Source organism: Dendropsophus ebraccatus, chromosome 1, assembly GCF_027789765.1.
Source record: "Dendropsophus ebraccatus isolate aDenEbr1 chromosome 1, aDenEbr1.pat, whole genome shotgun sequence".
Taxonomy (NCBI): Eukaryota; Metazoa; Chordata; class Amphibia; order Anura; family Hylidae; genus Dendropsophus; species Dendropsophus ebraccatus.
This window is the reverse complement of record NC_091454.1, coordinates 77,427,069-77,447,398: the sequence shown is the minus strand read 5'-3', so window position 1 is coordinate 77,447,398 and position 20,330 is coordinate 77,427,069. Positions and strand designations below refer to the sequence as shown.

General features: G+C 41.4%; 1 protein-coding gene across 3 annotated transcripts in view; it reads right to left on the bottom strand.

The window, feature by feature from the left end:
* Positions 1-20,330, bottom strand: part of CFAP54 (cilia and flagella associated protein 54) — a 258,255-nt gene that overhangs the window by 148,671 nt on the left and 89,254 nt on the right. For all 3 annotated transcript variants that reach the window (XM_069973813.1, XM_069973829.1, XM_069973821.1), the window contains exons 32-33: positions 2,183-2,291; positions 1,630-1,736 (exon numbers count right to left, since the gene is read on the bottom strand). In XM_069973813.1, coding sequence (XP_069829914.1) covers positions 1,630-1,736; positions 2,183-2,291 — 216 coding nt within the window. The remainder of the gene's footprint in view (positions 1-1,629; positions 1,737-2,182; positions 2,292-20,330) is intronic.

Below are 20,330 nucleotides of genomic sequence, written 5' to 3'. Positions count from 1 at the left end.
TTCTGAAGTATTGTTTAATGCAAATTGCTATATGCTTTCCAACAGTTTCTGGTGTAGAACATCTTTATTTTATAAGCAAAACTTTAATTTCAGATTGCTGTGTTCATTAGACTGATGCACTCAGACTGCGTTGCAAGAAGACAACACAACACAATTACATTGACTGTAATTACCCTAATGACTGCATCAACACATCATTTAAACATTATTTTAAATAGATATAATTTCCCCATGAGTGTATAATTGGAAAAACGTTCCATAAATTAATGTACTGGATTTTTACACAAGTACATGTGTGCACTAAAAACAATGTAAGAACCAATATTGGCTTTAATATGATCAATTCTGAAGTGATATTATAGTAGCTTCAGCAAAGGTGTGAACTGTGTACAAAAAGGTCAAAAAGAATCAAAAGTCTCGGGACACACTTTTATTTCAGAAACTAAATGGAAAATGACATATTTTAATACCCCAAGTAATGGGTGAGGGATTTTGTAAGCTCTCTTCTAGTTATCTTTCAGGCTAATTAAAGGAATGATGCTTGACCTCAGAGAGATTCATCAAAACACAGCAGAGGCACCATCACATGTTTCTCAATGTCAGTGAATCTAGGAAGACAAATATGCAAAAATGCTGCAAAGAGACAATTACATGTTTCTCAACATCAGTGAGATAGCCAGTGGGTCTCCAATCAAGAAACACCTTCCAACAAGCCAGAGTCAAGCATGAATCGAGACTGGAGTGGGTTCTGTCTTTCCCCTCACTCACTTCTCATTATGTTTGCCAATTGGTACACCTACCCCTGGGACTGTGACATAGATACATGGGTTTGTAGTGTCCATGTTTGGTTGCACTTTGGTGTTTTTTCTTTTTGTTATTGAGGATTATTTTATGCGATTACAATAAAAGTTAAAGTGAAAGTGTCACTCCCTATTTGCATTTTGACTGCTCTCCACAGGTGTAAAGGGTAAATGTTACAGCTTTCATTACTTATTTTATATCACACCTCATGGTGCTTGTTCTGGTAAAAAGTCGTTTTTATCACCTGTGGATTGGTATATGTGGCCGGGGCCTCGCGGCCTTTGTGCCACATCGCTCCGCCCCTAGCGCCACTTAGCCCTGCCCCATCCGTGACATCATCGCCGCATAGACCCCGCCCCCTCAGCGGTCATTGGTGTGGGACAATCTAGGGGGTGGGGCCTAGAGCTTTAGGCTGGCCCTTCTAATGGCTGCTGAGGGGGCAGGGCCTATGCAACGATGACGTCACAGATAGGGGTGGGGCTAAGTGGGGCTAGGGGCGGGGTGATGTGGCACAAAGGCTGTGAGGCCCCGCCCACATATACCAATCCACAGGTGATAAAAAAGACTTTTTACCAGAACAAGCACCATGAGGTGTCATATAAAATAAGTAATGAAAGCTGTAACATTTACCCTTTACACCCGTGGAGAGCAGTCAAAATTCAAATAGGGGGTGACAGTGTCACTTTAAGTATTACTTATCCCTCTTTCTGATAATATCCTTTTGGATAAGTAAATACATATATGCTATTTTGTGACTCTTAAGCTTATATCATAAATGTGATTTGAAACTTGACCCAGACTCCAATAAAGTACTAATTTTGTAATAACCTGTGAGGTTCCGCATTTCGAGTCTTCTTTTTCTGTTGAGTTACAATTTCCACTTTTTTAGAAAGTGTCTGACTTTTAGCTTGTTTCAGCATTGAAGGTCCCAGGTCCTTAAACATTAGAAAATGTATATATTTAGAAATGTGCTGATTTAATTCACTAACGATAAAAAAGATAATATAAATAGTAAAAATAAAAATAACATGTTACACAAGTAACCACAGAGAACTGCTGCTGCAAGACAAATAAATGTTACTTTGAATGACGAGCCATCTGGTTGTACAAACTTTATTATTATTTATTTTATTAGTGAAGCTTAAGGGTGCCTTTACACCTAGCGACTCGCAGCGTAAATTAAGACTGACAAAAATACTATGTGTGAACATTGTAACAAATATAACATTCTAGGCATAAAAATGTAAATATTGCAACCAAATTACAATCTAGACCTAATTATTTTTCCTTAACATGTTCCTTATTTGTTCCAAAACTGCCAGGAAAAAAAAAATACTATTTGTGGTTTCATTCTTATATACAGGGAGAGGGGTGGTTATACCTTGTGATATTCCACGAGAGCTGTAGTGTATCTCCTAAAGGAATCTTGTGGTGCTGGAACATCCTCTGTCTCATCAGTTTGCTTGTTTCCAAAAACATTTTCATTTCTCCTATATGAATAAAACATTGTTTGTTTTATTTCTTGCAGGTAACACCCCTACTGTTTTCCACCTAGCAAACAAATATTTCCATAAATGTATTTACAAAATTCTGTTAATGTGCACATATGCGCTAAAAAAGTAATATTTGTTATAGTGCAAGGAACTTTGACAGAAGAACAAATCAAATATATAGTAATGGAAGGTTGTAATTTGTCCCGGTAGAGAAGAGTGTGCATAGCAGGGGGGGGGGGGGGATACAGATCTGAAATATGGCCATATTATGAATGAAATGTCCTCAGTATGTTATTAGTATTTAATCAATACTGCATCTGTATCTGTACAGTAAATACTCCCTAGCAGGAGAGTGAACTACATTTGCACACTACAAATGGATACAATAAAGATAAGATGCATTTTAATCCCTGTCCCTCAACTTTGATAGATGTTTTCTATTATAAAAATGGATCAAAGTAACACATGCAGTGTTTTTGAAAAATTTGGTAAGACCATGAGAATGCCCTATATACTGTAGATTAATACCAGCTTTGCAAAAATGGACGTAATATGGATGACCCCTTCATGGGTTCTCCTGCTCGTCCAAGCTGCTACGTCTATGATAACATGTATAAAAATAGCCATTAGCAGAGGCTCCGTAGAACAGAAGATAAAACCAGTGGTTATATGTAACTGTGCTGGGACCAGGGCTTCAGCAGTTCCTGGTGCCCCATACTGCTGCTAATGTTTAAAAAAGTGACATTTTCTTTAATTAAGTTATATTAAAAAGTTAAGATATTTTCTGGCGTATAAGATGACTGGGCATATAAAACAATCGCCAACTTTTCCAGTTAAGATATATAGTGTTTGTGATATACTTGCCATATACTGTAAGACTACCCCTCTTCCATACTTTCCATCGGTAGCTGGCTTGCATATATGCGACTTTTAATCACTTTTTAGTACAGTTTTTCTGGAATTGATGTGAACAAAAATGTGCAATTTTGCACTTTGGTATTTTTCTGCACTTACGCCATTTACCGTGCAAGATCAGGAATGCCATAATTAAATAGTATGGGCGATTCTGCATGTGGCGATATTAAATATGTTAATTAATTTATTTTTATTTATAAAATGGGAAAAGGGGGGGGGATTTACACTTTTAGGCTCCAAGCACCTCTCCTGCTACTAATTGCCATAGTGACCCTATTCCCTCACACCTCATCCAGTAATTCTCCCCTGCTGTCACTTCTCACCTTACTAAAATATTCAACCCTCACTCACATTCTATAATAACCCCATTAATGAAAAAAACGTCTTTAATCCGCCTTTTATCTCTAAATTCCTGAAACGTCTGGTCTATTCTCACATAACCTGCTATCACTCTGATAACGCTCCTCTTCACCCTCTACAGTTCGGGTTCCAAACCCTTCACCCCACTGGAACCAGTCTCATCAAGATGTCAAACAATCTCCTGAAGGCCAATGTGCAAGAAAACTACTCCTTGCTGATTTTCCTGAATCTCACAGCAGCATTTGACACCATAGATCTCCAGCTCCTCATCTCCATGCTCTGCTCTCTTGGCCTCAAGGACTATTCTCACCTGGTTTTCTTCCTACCTCTTTGACCACTCCTTCAGTGTATCCTTCTCTGGTTCTACTTCTTCTCTTTTACCCCTTACTTTTAGGGTCCCCCAGGGATCAGTCCTGGGTCCTGGGGGTTATGCTAGACTCTGAACTATTTTTTACTCCCTATATTCAAGCTCTTGCACGCTCCTGTCACTTATATCTCAAAAACATCTCCAGAATCCGCCTATTTGTGACCACTGACACAGCTCAGACTCTTACTGTCACCCTAATCCATTCTTGTCTTGACTATTGTAACTCCCTACTAATCAGTCTTCCTTTCTCTAAACTCTCCCCACTCCAAACTATCCTGAACATACCAGCCAGACTCTCTAGCCGTTACACTGATGTCACTGGTTGCCCATTAAATCCAGAATTCAGTTCAAAAACCTCACCCTTACCCATCAAGCTCTCCACAATTCTGCCTCTCCATACATCTCCTCCCTCTTCTCCACCTACCATCCTACCTGTGCTCTACATTATGCTAATGATCTTACAGGAACATAATCTAAAACATTGACTCCCACCTCCAAGACTTTCCGTGCTGCACCAGTTCTCTGGAATGCCCTACCCAAAGATCTCAGACTCATTTCCAAAACTCACAGTTTGAAGCACGCTCTAAAGACTCCTCAGGCATGTTTATAACATTCCCTATCCTTGTCTCCCCCATCTCCTTCAATGCCATGTACTTTCTTCTTGTACATAGTCAATGGCGTGTGACGGCTCACCCAATCACTTCACAATTCTAAGTACAAAGGCTGGACCATCGGCAAATAAAGCACTTGTTGCCTCTCGTATCACCTCCAGTCCTCCTAATCTGTAAGCTCTCGTGAGTAAGCTTCTATGTTCCTTTGTATCTTTATCTTAATTGTTATTCTATATTGTGTAAATGTAACCTCTGTATTGTGTAAAAAAACTAAAAAACTGCAGAATCTGTTGGAGCTATACAAATAAATATTATTATTATTATTATTATTATATTATTATTATTATTATTATTATTACTGCAGCATGTATGGGCCCCTGCCTAAGCATTATTGTAAAGCCAGCTGAGTGTGTAGATAGCTTAACATGTTTGGACTGGGAATTCTGACGTTCTGCAGCTACCCAGTAGGATATTCTTTAAAAAGATGATAGAACCTATTACAAATATAAAATTCCATCTGTTGACCCTATGCTTTAACTATTGCCCTTTTCTGTGAAAGAGCCATTTACAGAAATCTTTGATGGTCATGACTTCTTGAAAAACTGTTAGTGCCATCCAGAATCTGGCTTTGTTTTGCTATTATTTCACTGAATAAAAATAGAATTACATTACAAATTAATACCCTGTAATTCTTGTGCAGGGAGAAAAAGAAAATCAATAAGCAGGTGGTTGTCAACATTTCACTCTCTTTGTACCACTGTAAGATGACAGGTTATTGATTCAAATCTATTTCTCAACTTCAATTTAGAAATCAATTTCACAAAGTGAAAGCAAGACCCATAACCTGCAGAACTACTCTTTTTTTGCATGCATATATTACAGATTTCCTGACCCTCCAAAATAATGATTTAATTATCCCATGTCCCATAAGGTATTCCTTCTTACTGCACAGAATAAACAACATGATTTTTTTAACCTGCTGCATGAAACCTGAATGTCATGTAACCAAAGTCAAGCTGGTTCTAATTTTATTTTAATTTAAAGGATACTTCTCACTTTGTCACCATGGAAGGAAAAAAAAAATCCTGCAGTTAGGCAGTCCTCTTCTGATATGAGCTATGGTACGTAATTTCCCACTGCCTTGTAATAACTTACATATATGGCACTTCCTGGGGTTCCGTACCATAGATCATGTAAGAAGAGCACCGCCTACCTGCAGAATTTTTGAGTATCCTGCCATGGTCACAAAGTGACAGGTATTCTACATGCTAGGATACACCAAACAATATACAATAAACAAATGACATACTACTTTATTAACTCCTTCACATCAGCAACACATATTGGGGGAGATTTATCAACAGGGGATTTTTCTAGATGTGGTCTATTTCTGCTTTGACAAGAATTGGCTGGTCTATTAAAAGTGCAATTTAATATCAGGGATCAGCCTGATCTATTTTCTGTGGTGCACATTTGTCTCGAAATTGTCTCAAAATTTATCTTTAAAAAAGTCTCATTGGTTTATAAGGCTGGCTGAAGGAGCCTGAAAAAAAGACAGAAGTGCAGACAGGTAATGTATTAGCCCTGCAGTGGTGGTTTAAGTGGGCAGTGGCTACAGTACATTCTCGCAGTGGAATGACACTAGGCAATGGCACTACAGACACTACATTGCAGCATGAAATCAACCTTGATTGCCTTGTCTATGCAGGGGATTTTTTTAAAGGGGTTGTCTGTGCTTAAAAAACATGGCCACTTAGTTCCAGAAACCGCACAGGCGGTCCTCCCGCTGTATCCACCCTCTCCACGGAGCGGGCAGACAGTGGGAATCATTGCCAAGAGTTCAGGTTCGTACGAACCCGTACCTCGGCAGGTTCGGACCATCCCTAGTAGCTGTGTTTCTTCTAGTGTTGGATAAACCTTATGTTGCTGCAGCTACTGGGAATATACAAAGACGTATGATTACCCGGCCTATGCCCCACTTGCAATGCATCCAGCAGACTGTCATGGCTCCCATTATGAATGGAATCTACAATGCAAATGTAAACATAACTTTATTTGCGGTTGTGCAATCCAAGCCAGCTGCTTCATCTAATTTGTCGCAGTAAATGACAGAATTTGGATGAGATGTGCAGAAACAGGAAGAACATCTAGATACAATTAGAGATGTACAGAATCAAGAAGTGTAGAAATACAGTAAGAGGTGGACAGTTACAATAAGAAATGATCACATATAGTAAGAGATGGGCAGTTTTTCAGCCAGATTACAGCTGTAAAGCATTATGGTTGCAGGCCCATTAATCCTGTTTGGTCATTACTCTCAATCACAATTGTATCCAGTACTCTTCAATGTACAGAGAGAAAATGGAGAATCTTCAGCACAAGTAACACACAGCTTGCAATGCACGCTCCATTGTTTTAAATGAAAATATGAACTGTGTGACACATAGATTTGAGCACATATTTTAAATATGCTGGAAAAATGGCCATGGACATGTCACTTACTCCAAGTGCATGTCTCAGAAGGGTGTTGGAAATGCTGGATGCTGATTAGTCCCATTTAATAAAGCTAATCTGTGCCCATGACTGACTATTAAAAACACACACACATACACATACTCATCTGGCTCCCTTCAGCTCCCATGTTCTCTTCCTTCAGGCTCCTCTGCAAGCCAAGACACAGGAGGGACTGCCCTGGGCCCTCTAGTAGTGCTGCAGGGGACCATGGCATCCAGGGGGCGGGGCTTGTCACTGCAGGGGGCAGGGTTTGTCGCTGGAGGGGGAGGGCTTACCTGGACATACCAGGTACATTTATATTTCTGTGTAATTTTGACCTGTCCAACATTGGAACCTCCAGCCTCTCAGGCTCCTCTCTGTCCTAGGTAGATGGCTGCTGTATTGGCATCAGGACCAGGGAGCTCAGCGGAGCTGTGACGACATGCTGCTGCCGGCTGCACACTCTGCTGATGAGCCATGGCTGCTCTTTGTACAGATGCAGCAGCTCTAAGTTTCAGGTTTGAAGAGGAGCTGACTGAGGCTTCCAGTAGATCACTACATGTAGCTGAGCTGCATTGGTCTGAGAGGAGTTTGCCATATGCTTTAGAACAGTGTTCCCCAACCTCTACTCTGCCACAGTGGCAAAACTACAACCTCCATCATACACAGGCAGCCAAAGGCTGTCAAACCATGTTGGGAGTTGTAGATCTGCCACTGCAGCAGATGTAGAAGTGTTACTTCTTGACAGATGCCGCAGAGCTGAGTCGCTGTCTGCCCAAAAAGTGGGGGGTAAGCCCAACAATATGTAGTGATTGCTGCACAGTGTCTGGTCCCAAAAGAGATAAATGGCAATGCTCAGTATTGCCACTTAACTCTTGTTTGGCAGGCTGGGCAGGAAGGCTACAAAGATTACCTCCTGTTCAGCATACCGGCATTTCAAAGAGCCCGCTCAAAGGCAGAGACTTTCTGCCTTTGCGTAGGAGACCCCGTACATTGTGAGGGGATTCCCCACTCCTCTACAGTAAGGAGCACTGCATTATACATTGCTTCTTACTGTACAGACCTCTGGAGGTAAATGGCAATGCTATTGCATCGCCATTTAGACTCTTAAAGGACAAGTGCCATGAAAAACCTTTTCCCAGTAATTGAAGCACATTACAAAGTTATATAACTGTGTAATATGCTTCAATCACCTATCTGCCTCCCTTCCCTATCTTGTCCCCCCTCCACCCCCCACCAGGAAGTGTCCTAACTCACACAGACCTGATTACTGTCGTCACCGTCACCAGGCAGCTCCTTCTTGTGAGGATGAGTCATCAGCAGGAGGGCTGCTCTAGGTCCTGTTACACCAGCCTCCCCCTCCCCTCCTTGTCAGGTGATTCAGCTTGGTCAGCTTATCTTCTCTAGTGACATGACTCCTTCACTGAGTCCACGGCAGCAGGAGAGAGGGTATGAGGGGAGGGGGGAGCTGCCTATGTGCCGGAGTCAGTCGGAGGGAAGATAAGCATGACATGTGACAAGTGATGGCTTGCAGTTGTTCAGCCAATCGGAGGTGAGCAAGCCTGTCACCTGACAAGGCAGGGGAGGGGGGAGGCTGGTGTAACAGGAGAAGGAGCTGAGAGAAGAGCTTGGTGACGGTGACGACAGTAATCAGGTCTGTGTGAGTTAGGACACTTCCTGGTGGAGGGGGGGAAAGACAGGGAAGGGAGGCAGATAGGTGATTGAAGCATATTACAGAGTTATATAACTTTGTAATGTGCTTCAATTACTGGGAAAAAGTTTTTCATGGCACTTATCCTTTAAACTCTGTGGGCTGGCGGCTGCTTGTCCGATTCACAGAGCAAACCGGCTTCACATTAGGTGGTGAAATACACCACCTCTAATGTGGAGTCAGTTTGCGACAGCCCTGCCACTACTTGAAGAAGTCGCAGTTGATAAATCATGCCTACTATCAGCCTAAGCTGAAGTAGGCATGAGCAGCCTATGTCTCTGAAAAGTCGCAAAATTTTGTGCAGCTGTACCGTTGCGTGAAATTTTGCGACTTTTCAAGGCCAAAAAGAAGTTCTAAATGCTTGATAAATTCCCCCCATACTGTATAAACTTTCCAACTGCCGAGGTCTTGTGCAGTTGAAACATCTATAACTTTCTTTTTTACCCTTGGAGACTTATAATGTGTAAAAAAAAAAAAAAAAAAAAGTTAAATATATTACAAAATCCCAACAAAAAGTTAACAGTAAATCACCCCTTTTTCCATTTCACAAATAATATAAACATTTTTGGTATTGCACGACTGTCAGATCGATTAAATATAACAATATTGTTTCCGCATGGTGAACGGTGTGAATAAAATAAGGGTGAAAAAACACAAGAATTGTGGATTTTTTTTATTATATATCAGAAAAAAAATCATGAAACGTGATCAAAGACTTCCAATTACACCAATATGGTACCAATAGCTCACTGCATGATAAATGAGCCCCCAAACAGCCCTGTAGTTGGAAAAATCAAAGCGTTATGGCACTTAGAAGGTGAAGACATGCACATCCCTGCATAGGGGGAAAACTATGCGCGAGCCTGCTTATATTTTCAAGTAACCACGTTAATAGGATCTTAAAAGATCAAGAGCACAAGCCCAACTCTCACAAAATATTTCTATGCATTGGTACCAAACAATAAAGCTTTAGGGCAGCTTCAAACAGGACAGATCACAGCAGAAATCTCACTGTGTTCTTTGCAGATCCGTTACGATCCAAGGTCCTGTCAGTTCCTATGTGAATACATACTTGCAGTTGATCTTTCAAACCGCTGCGAGTATGTAAATCACCTGCCCCCTTAACCCACACGCTGTTGGCACATACATCCCCCTTCCTCAATCCGGCTTGCTGCACGAGGTATGGGCTTCCTGCTCTTCCCCCAAGCCAATCAGTGGCTGCGGCTGGGCAGCACACTGATTGGCTGGGCAGGAGAGCAGGAAGCCGGGACCCAGTGCAGCAAGCCGGATAGAGGACGGGTGTAGTATTCGCTGGCAGTGTGTGGGTTAAGAGGAACTGACAGGATCTGAATCACAGGATCACATAGGAACTGACAGGATCTTGGATCGTAACAGATTTCGTTGTAAAACTCCCTGTTATAAAAACATGCTGTGTGAAGCTACCCTTAAAGGGGTTATCTGGCATAAAGTACACATCTACGCAGCTGTTGGGGCTGCAAGGGACACAACAGTGCAGTATACTTACCTGTCTTTCTCCACAGCAGCTGCCAGTTCCCGGGCCCCCTGCTTTTCACCACCGTCATAATCTTTACAATTTCCTCTGTTCCCACAGGTTATGGCCACTCAGCATAGACAGCACTATACTATGCACTATACTGTCTATGCTGAGTGGCCATTTCCTGTGGGAACAACACGCCAGCAAAAATCCTGAAAGTGGCGGACAGCAGGGGCCCGGGAATCGGTAGCTGCGGTGGAATGGGACAGGTAAATATATTGTACTGTGCCCCCCGCAGCAGTATAGATTTGTACTTTATGCCGGACAACCCCAGGGGTATACAGGGCATTTAGTATGTGATATGATGACAGTATACAGGGCACACAGCATGTGATATTATGGCAGTATTCGGTATAAGGGGCACAAAGCAGGCGTTACTATGACAGTATACAGGGCACATAACATGTTAAATAATGGAAGTATAAGGTATACGGGGCACAAAACATGTGACATAGTGGCAGTATACAGGGCACATGTCATATGATATAGTAGCAGTATACAGGGCACACACCATGTGATATAGTGGCATTTGTATTATAAAACTATGCATAAATATTAAATGTGTTTTTTTCTGGAAAAAAATACAAAATGGTTACAAATTTAGTAAAGGCCATGGTCACCAGACATAGTTTGAGGCAGAGTAGTAATCTAGGTTTCTTTCTGATGAATAAAAGTAATTCTACTTAGGCAAATAGTACGGCAGTTGTCAACAAACCTAAATGTACAAAAATTAGTGTGTGTCATTATGCAATATGTCTGACTGGTATGCTTCAATGTGCGATGATAGGTCTCTGGGGTCACGTGATAAAGTCATGGGATTTCAACACAGAGATGGCACACCATGCTCTAGCTGTATGCCGGGCATAGCATTTAGCAAGGGGAGGCAAAATCACTAATAACAAATACTACTTTTTTTTGTTTTACACAAAGTTATTATTTAGTAATAGATAATTACAATACAACAATAATTTAATATATATTATTACTGCCCCAATTGATCCATTGTATATTTTTAAGTGTGCTGACCTGGCATGCTGACTAGTCTGACAGACAGCTATGGGGTATATTATCTCAATCAGCATTTATTATGTACTTCCATGGTTTAAAGAGTAATTGTTGTTTCAAAAAACTCTTAAAAATCTGCATGTTAGCCCACATCTTGAGTGGTGTCAAAATGATTTTAGGCTCTCACTGCTGTTAATGAGCCCCTGATAGTTCCCTTTATAGCCCCTTTCACAGTTTTTACTTTCTTTTTTTATTATTATTGAATATTGCTTGCATTAAAAAGTGTAATGCATTCTCTATTTTGTTTTAAAGGGAATGCGTAATCAGAAAATGACTTATTGTTTAAATAATGTTTTTATGTTAAAGTGTACCTGTCATTATAAGTTTGGAATTTACACTTATTATTTTTTTGTTAGTTATCATACTGTGAAAAAAAAAAAGCTATACTTACCTGAAATCAGGTCCAGTTTCCCGAAGGCAGATTTTTAGTCTTGTGCTGGTTAAAAAATAGAGACCAAAACAGCCCGGCCAGTACAGAGTGTCACCCCTCAATGTGTCTGCCAATCACATGACTACCTTCTCAGTGAGCACTCAGAAGACTTCCCTGTGTTTAGACTTAAAAAAAAAAAATCAGAACACAGAAAGTGCCGTGTTTCTCATAATAACTTTAAAAAAAGAATGTAAATTGCAAACATAGTGAAACTTTAAACATATTTTTTAAAAATTTGTGATTTTTTTTTTTTTATTTCCAATTTTTCTATCTACATTATAAAATAATCCTACAATCTTGCAGTTTTTGGTCTCACACCATTAGAGCTAATACTAAGCTAAGACTTCCTGTTGACACCCTGACTTCACTGACATACAGGAACCTATGTGCCATTGACACCCAATAATTCCTAGACACTGTACAGTCATTACTGCCTCAAAACCACTCTAAATTTGCACCCCATGCCCCTTACAGCCAGACACAGACAGCCCCAACCCTAGCACACATTTAGAACTCACTTTCTCTGATGGTGTACAGAACGTCTGTGGAGGAAATCCAAGACAATGGCAGAACGTCTTCCTTAAAAGCTTGTGTTCAGAACTACTACTACTACTCTGCTCTTCCTTTTGCTAAGCAATCCTACTATAGCACTCTGATCTCTTCTTTTTACTATCCTATAACTCAAAAACCTCTATGATACCCTCAACTCTTTCCTTAAACCCAAAATACAGACACCCACCACTGACCTCTGTGCTAGCCTCGTACTTCAAAAACAACATAGATACTGTCCATCAAGATATCATCTTCCAGTCACCAAAAAGTGTTGAACCTCTTACCTCTCACATTCCCTCTTCATCCCTCTCAGCCCTCCAACCAATGACAGAGGAAGAAGTCTCCAGACTCCTCTCCTTCTCTTGCCCCACCACCTGCCCATGTGACCCTATTCCTTCACACCTCGTCCAGTCTCTCTCCTGTTCTCACTACTTACATAACTAAAATCTTAAACCTCTCTCTTTCTTCTGGCATCTTTTCCTCGACTTTAAACACTTCGTCATCACTCCATTACTGAAAAAACCTTCTCTAGACCCATCATGTACAGTCAACTATTGACCCGTCTTTATCTGACCCTCCTTTTTATCTCTAAACTCTTGGAACGCCTGGTCTACTGCCGCCAAACCCACTATCTCTCTGAAACTCTCTTCTTGACCCCCCTCAGTCTAGTTTCTGTCCTCTTCATTCTATAGAAACTGCCCTTACTAAAGTCTCATGATCTCCTCACTGCCAAATCTAAATGCGACCACAAAATTTCCTGGATCTATCTGCAGTTTTTGACACTATAGGCCACCAGCTCCTTCTCACTATACTCTGCTCTATTAGCCTCAAGGACTCTGCTCTCTCCTGGTTTTCCTCCTCTCTGACAGTTTCTTTAGCATATCATTTTCTGGCCCTCACTTCATCTTCTCTCCCCCTTACTGTTGAAGTTCTCATTGGACTAATCATCAGCAAGTTTGGTTTTCAGTACCATCTCTATGCTGATGGCTATGGTCTATGGCCATGACTAAGGGACTGCGTCTCGAAAAGCATAGGGGTGTTTTTTTAATGTTACATTATGGATTTTAAAAGGAATTTATAATAAAGCTGGAAAAATTTTATTGGAGCTGTGAACATTCCCTTTTGACTGCTAAATCATAGTAACAAGGAAGCACTTTTGCCCCTCTGCCTTTTGTCTCCAACCCCCTCCTAATAGTCCGTAAGCTCTTGTGAGCAGGGCCCTCTCTCCTAATGTAGGGTTTGATAATTACATGAGTATCTCTGTAATGTCTGATTTTTGTCTATATATGTACCCTCAAAATTAGAAAACACACAATTTCCCCTCAGTGGTGAAAATCCCACGCAGAGCAAAACTATATAAAAGAAAAGAAGCACTGTATGGGAAGATAAAAAAGTACCGACTTTATTCAAGAAATATTGACACATAAAGAATGCAAAACGAATGTGGAGAAAAAAAATAGACAAAACACAAAAATAATAAAAAAAACAAGGACCAGTATCTATCACTAACAATGGTAAGGCAGGTAAAGTTACTTATACTTACACTAAAAATAAATAACTTCACCTGCATTCTAAATTGGTGTTCCGTGGCTTATCTATCAATGATAATCAGTTGAATAACCTATTTGTCAGGAATGTGCAGTTGCCTGGTGTGAACTGGGCCTGTTTTTACTTTTGTGTGACACACCCACCCGCTTGCTTCTCAGATTCCTGGCAATGCAGGAGTTAAACTGATCACTGGGAGACTTGTCTTTTGACTGACTGGTTTCTCTACCTGTCTGGAACCTGGAAGATCAGAGCGCCGGTCCAATGGGGATCGGAACCGGGCTCTTGGTCATCATAAAATAAAGCTAAGCCAGTCTCCCAGCGCTGGCTATTAGGTTTCATACCCTTGTCCCAGCTCCCCCTGTCTACTCCTGCAATCCCCGTCCTAACTCCCTCTGCTTGCTCGACTTTGTTACCTGCGTCCGCCCGATAGTACAGCCAAACTACAAGGAACAACGCAACTAGCTTCAGAGATCATGTGATCAGAAGACAGTCACATGATCTTTTAACCAGGTGACTACACGGCACACATGCGCTATATAACTGATGCTTTTGCTCCATAGATATTTGGATAAATCATGGTGCAGACACAGTGTGCATTTGTGTGTCCTTGGCGGATACGGTAGCTACCATGCGATCATGTGACTGTCATCTGATCACATAATTTCTGATGTTAGTTGCGCTGGTCCTGCATTGCAGACATGCTGATCATGTGCATGAAATTACATCACGTGTCAAGCACACACTCGCAATTACATCATACACATCATACAGATGGAAGGTAGGCCGATTATTTAAAATCTCTTACTCTCTTATTGGCCATTTTCAAGTTAAGTAGACTGGAGGACTGGCATGCACCTAACCCCAGAAGAAGCTGCACGTGGCAGCGAAACGTGCGTCCTAATGGGCTCCTAACTGTCCGGCATTCACTTGCTCCTTTTACCTATAGGTATTAGTCTGGATGATAATTGCCATCTCCTGTGTTTCTTTATACAGTGGGTTATTTGTTAGGCCATCGGTTTTGGTCTGTTACCTCCTTAGTTTTTTTTTCTATATGGCACCAGTTAACCACGGTACACTTGTACTTACATAAAATTATGTTTTGAGTCTTTCTGGTATCATTCTGTGATACTCTATTTAATTTTATTAAGACACTTTTATTATGCACACTTACCTTATGCTCCATTCCTTTTGGATAGTTTTTGGAGATTTTGATGTTTTGAGCTCCTTACAATTGCTAGTGATAGATATTGATCCTTGTTATTATTTTTATGTGTTTTGTCTATTTTATTCCCCATATTCTTTGTGGATTCTTTATGTGTCAATTTTTCTTTAATACAGTTGCTACTTTTTTATTTTCACATACAACGCTTCATTTCTTTGGTTTATATGTACCCCCAAAATTGTAACGTGATGCGGAATCTGTTGGCGCTATATAAATTATTATTATTATGCTGTTCTGCCTGTGGTGATAAGACAATAAGGGTGCAATTAGATATAAATGTTGGCAAGACATATGTGTGAGTGTGTGTGTGTGTGTGTGTGTGTGTGTGTAAAACAGGGAATACAGTTTAATAGCTTTTATTTGAAAGATTAAACTGCAATCTTAGGGCTTACACATGATCAAACTGTGAATTTTTCTTGATGGGCCAATCCATCAGTCTTGGCAGTTATGTTGTTAAAAATATAGGGAACCTGGGGCTATTACTTCTAAAGATCCATGAACAACATGCCACTTCCATTGGGGAAGCCTAAGAAATATTAGTAACATGGATGATTTATTAGCAAAAAAACACTATTGCAGAGAATTAAGACCTCAATACTAACAGTGATTCACACGAGACAACAAACTGATTAATACATTGTGCTAAACAAGCTTTTTTGAAAGGAAAATGCTTATAACATATTACTACAAAGTTAACACTATAACAATGTAAAAGGGATCAAACAAGAAAATCATCAATATGATTATTAAAAGTAAAATGAAGCATAACGATGTGGATGCTTTAAATTGCATGCCCACAGACTGCAGTATCTGTCTTACAATAACACGTCATGCCTTCTCACCTGTTCTCTAGCCTTATTTAGCTTTATCATAGAAAGACTTTTTTTTTAATTGCTGCAACATGTAACTGATGTGCCAGCAGTATCCCATCCCATGTTGACCTTTAAATCTGACTAGAAGTACAAAGCTGTAACTCTGCAAAAAGTGGTGTTATATATTAGGTATTCCTAATACCATGGGCCAAGCTCCAAAACCCTCCATTCAAAACAAAGGAGTCGGGCTGCCAGGGGCCCAGAGGTCAGAGCCCCTGCAATCTCATACTTGTCCCTTATCCTGTGGATAGGGGAAAGGTAAAAAATAACTCAGCAAACCTCTTTAATAAATAAGTCACAGTGACTGTAACAATAAACTTCTGTCTTCTTTCTAATAAATTTGTATGTGTAGCAAACTGTGCCATGGGGGCTTCACAATCAGTGTTTGACCCAAATGCCATATGTCAGGAGCCGGGGCTGACCATTGCCCTTGACTCCTGACATTAGTACAGACGAAACAGGCAGCCACCATGGGGGACGCACCGACGGCATCCCTGGTAACTGGCCTGGATGGTTGCTAGGGGGCGCACCGGTGGCATCCGTAGATAGGGTTTGCCATTTGTTAAGGATGATTGTGTGCTGAATGGTGGGCAGCACCGCCAGTCAGCTCTATAGTGTGCTGGGGGCTGCATTCTCAGTCCCCAATCACATTCTGGGACTGGGACTCCAGTCTCCATAAAACTACTCCCTTTATTATCCTCCTTGCATGCTATCACATACAAGAAAGGACAGATGTATGCTATAACACACTATAGGCACACCACTATTCAGTCAGATGAAGTAATATAATCTTTATTAACAATATAAAGTACAAAACAAAACACAACCCTATACAGACCCTACATTAAAAACATTTAAAAGCACATACAATTCAATGGGGATCCACTCAAAATATATGGGATCCCTAGGACACCATTCAGCTCAATATAATTAGAGCCACACTCTACCAGTAAATGATTGCTGTCAAATACAGCCAAATAAAGTATAGATATCAAAGTGCCAAGTGCAACAGTGCAAAGATGTCAAATGTAATACAGATATGCATATGCAGATATGCAAGGTCCATGCAGGGAACACCAAGTGCCTCCGCTTCCTAGGCTTAGAACGTATTGATCCACATGAAAGGGGAGGCGATAGGCACCAAAAGTTACTAAGACATGAAGCAGTATGGATCGCTAAGTTAGATGCTACTGGCCCTGGGGGGCTCAACGAAAGGAATGATTGGAGCGTCTTCTTGTAAGATATTTTTGTATATCTTTGTTTTCTAATCACCTGTGTTTTGTTTTTCACTGTTCATTCATGCACACTGTTTGCATATAAGACACACCTACCCCGGTAGTGACGTACTCTGAACTTGACAAAGCGCTTCGGCGTGAAACGGTTGTTTGCAGAGACGCTCCCGCACCTATTCCACCTTCTCCCCTCCCTGTGATGACTCATGTAATAAACTGTTGAAGACTACTGCAACCCGGTGAGTGCTTCGGTTTTCTTGCATCTCCTCGCTTATGCCACAGATATGCATATACAGCTAAAGTGCACACAAGGAAACAAGTCACCAAGTAGAGCGTGGTCTGCTGGGTGGGTCCAAAGAGCACCAATCCTCCTTGCATGCGATAAAGCCTCATTCTGAGTGTGACTAAGCTAGCTTTTGTTCCTGATTGCTTTTTCCTGGTTTTGCCAATTTTTGGCTTGACTTCTGACTATTCTCCCGACTATCAATTTTGTACTGCACTGACCCATTGTAACTGACCTGGCTTAATCACTGTGACTTTATTGTGTTTGTCTGTTCTGTTTTTGTCTGTTTTAGGGACTGTCGCCCAGTTACTCGTGCCACCTAGGGCATACAGTGGTAAGCAGACAGGGACAGCAGGGTGGATGCCAGTGCAGGGCTTCACCTGACTTGTGTCCTTCAGACCCAGAGTGCATATGCCCTAACCTTGTACAGCCTCTTTGTCCCTTCTCCGCACCCTCCTAATCATTGGGAATGCACCTGGGCAGAATTTCTCCTATTACTTACTTGTCTGAACACTGCACGGGTGCCTTAACCTCTTAAGGACATATGACGTACCCCTACGTCATATGTCCTCACTTGCACTTCAAAGCGGGGCCGCGCGGCGGCCCCGCTTTGAAGTGCCGCGATCCCGGGTGCCGCGAGTAGCCCGGGACCGCTGCTATTAGCGGGCACGGTCTGATCGCCGTGCCCGCTAATTAGCTAATCGGAGGCAGCTGTCAAAGTTGACAGCTGCCTCCGATTACCGGAGGCAACGTTTCCCTGGTGTCTAGTGGGGGAGATCGCTCCTCCGGGACCTTGTCCCGGAGGAGCGATCTCCGTTACTGATGCCGGCCTGGGACGCGTCCAACATGGCGCCGTCCTCGGCTCGGCACTCGTTCGTTTTCGGCTGCAGCAGCCGAAAGCAAACGAGTGCCGATCTCATGGATCTCTGCAGCATATCTATGCTGCAGAGATCTCTATGAGAGATCCAAGTGTATATACTAGAAGTCCCCCAGGGGGGCTTCTAGTATATGTGTAAAAAAAAAAAAAAAAGTGTTGTTTATAGTAAAAAGCCCCCTCCCCTAATAAAAGTCTGAATTACCCCCCTTTTCCCAGGTTTTAAATAAAAGTAAACAAATAAATAAATAAATAAACATGTTTGCTATCGCCGCGTGCGTAATCGCCCGAACTATTAATTAATCACATTCCTGATCTCGTTTGGTAAACGGCGTCAGCGCAAAAAAATCCCAAAGTGCAAAATTGCGCATTTTTGGTCGCATCAAATCCAGAAAAAATGTAATATAAAGCGATCAAAAAGTTGTATATGCGCAATCAAGGTACCGATAGAAAGATCACATCATGGTGCAAAAAATGACACCTCGCACAGCCCCATAGACCAAAGGATAAAAGCGCTATAAGCCTGGGAATGGAGAGATTTTAAGGAACGTATATTGGTTAACAACGGTTTGAATTTTTTACAGGCCATGCGATACAATATAAGTTATACATGTTATATATCGTTTTAATCGTAACGACTTGAGGAACATGCATAACAAGTCAGTTTTACCCCAGGGCGAATGGCGTAAAAACACATTTCCCCCAAATAAAAGAAATGTGTTTTTTTTTTTCAATTTCACCACACTTTGAATTTTTTTCTGGTTTCGCAGTGTACTTTATGCAAAAATTCAGCCTGTAATTGCAAAGTACAATTAGTGACGCAAAAAATAAGGGGTCATGTGGGTTTCTAGGTGGAAAAATGCAAGTGCTATGACCTTTTAAACACAAGGAGGAAAAACCGAAAACGTAAAAACGAAAATGGGCCATGTCCTTAAAGGGTTAAAGCGTAACTGTCATTTCAGGGCCATTTTTCTGAAAACATTAAATATCAACAGTACAAGCGATTTTAAGAAACTCTGTAATAGGTTTTATGTACTAAAAGAGTTTTTTTCTGTACTGAAAAAGCAATCTCCCAGCCTCCCCCCTCACATCAGATGAAGCAGGATTTCTGTGTCCATTATGTGGCTATGGAGAGGGGAGGGACTGTTAAGAGTGAGTGAGCACGGAGGATTTCTGCAAAGCACAACACCCTGCAATCTTCTCTCAGTAAGTTCATAGATAAGCACTGACCTTTCTGAAACCTGAATTTAGCGTTTTAGGTTCCCAGAGAGTCTACAAACAGCTGACCTCCATGTCACCTCTTCCTGCTCCCTCATCTCCCTCGGCCCCTCCCCCCTCCATAAGGATAGAATGGAGAGAGCAGAGCCCGTCTTCACTGGCTTCTCTGTAATGAACACGTGTTTGCCTGATAATGCACAGATAAGAAGTCAGGGGGGGAGGCTGGGAGATTGCTTCTTGAGTACAGAAGGAGGCTTTTTTGGCTGATGAAACCTATTACAGAGTTTCTTAAAATCGCTTATACTACTGATTTCTGCAATAAAATAAAACATGACAGTTACGCTTTAATGATCCAGCACATGTGCAGCACAGATGATGATTAGAAGAAAACCTGCCTGGAGCATTCCTAAGGGTGAAGAGTGCCATGAGGAAGGACGGAGCCTAATGCACTGTAAGCCACACCAATTTGACACAGGGCTTCAAGTTTAAAAGATTTTTTTTCCCCGGACAATAACTGCATCACCTGCCAAACGGACCCCAGGACAGATCTTGGATTAAAAGCAGCTATCCGAGGGTACAAGCGGTTCAGGGAGGACATGTTGTGGGTACAGATTCGCTTTAAACAATCATATTGAGTTTTATCCAGAAGAAGGCAAAAAACAAAAACACATTAGGCCACTTAAGAGGAGAAAATGGGACATGGGTGTCTTTTTTTCCTTTGAAAAGCT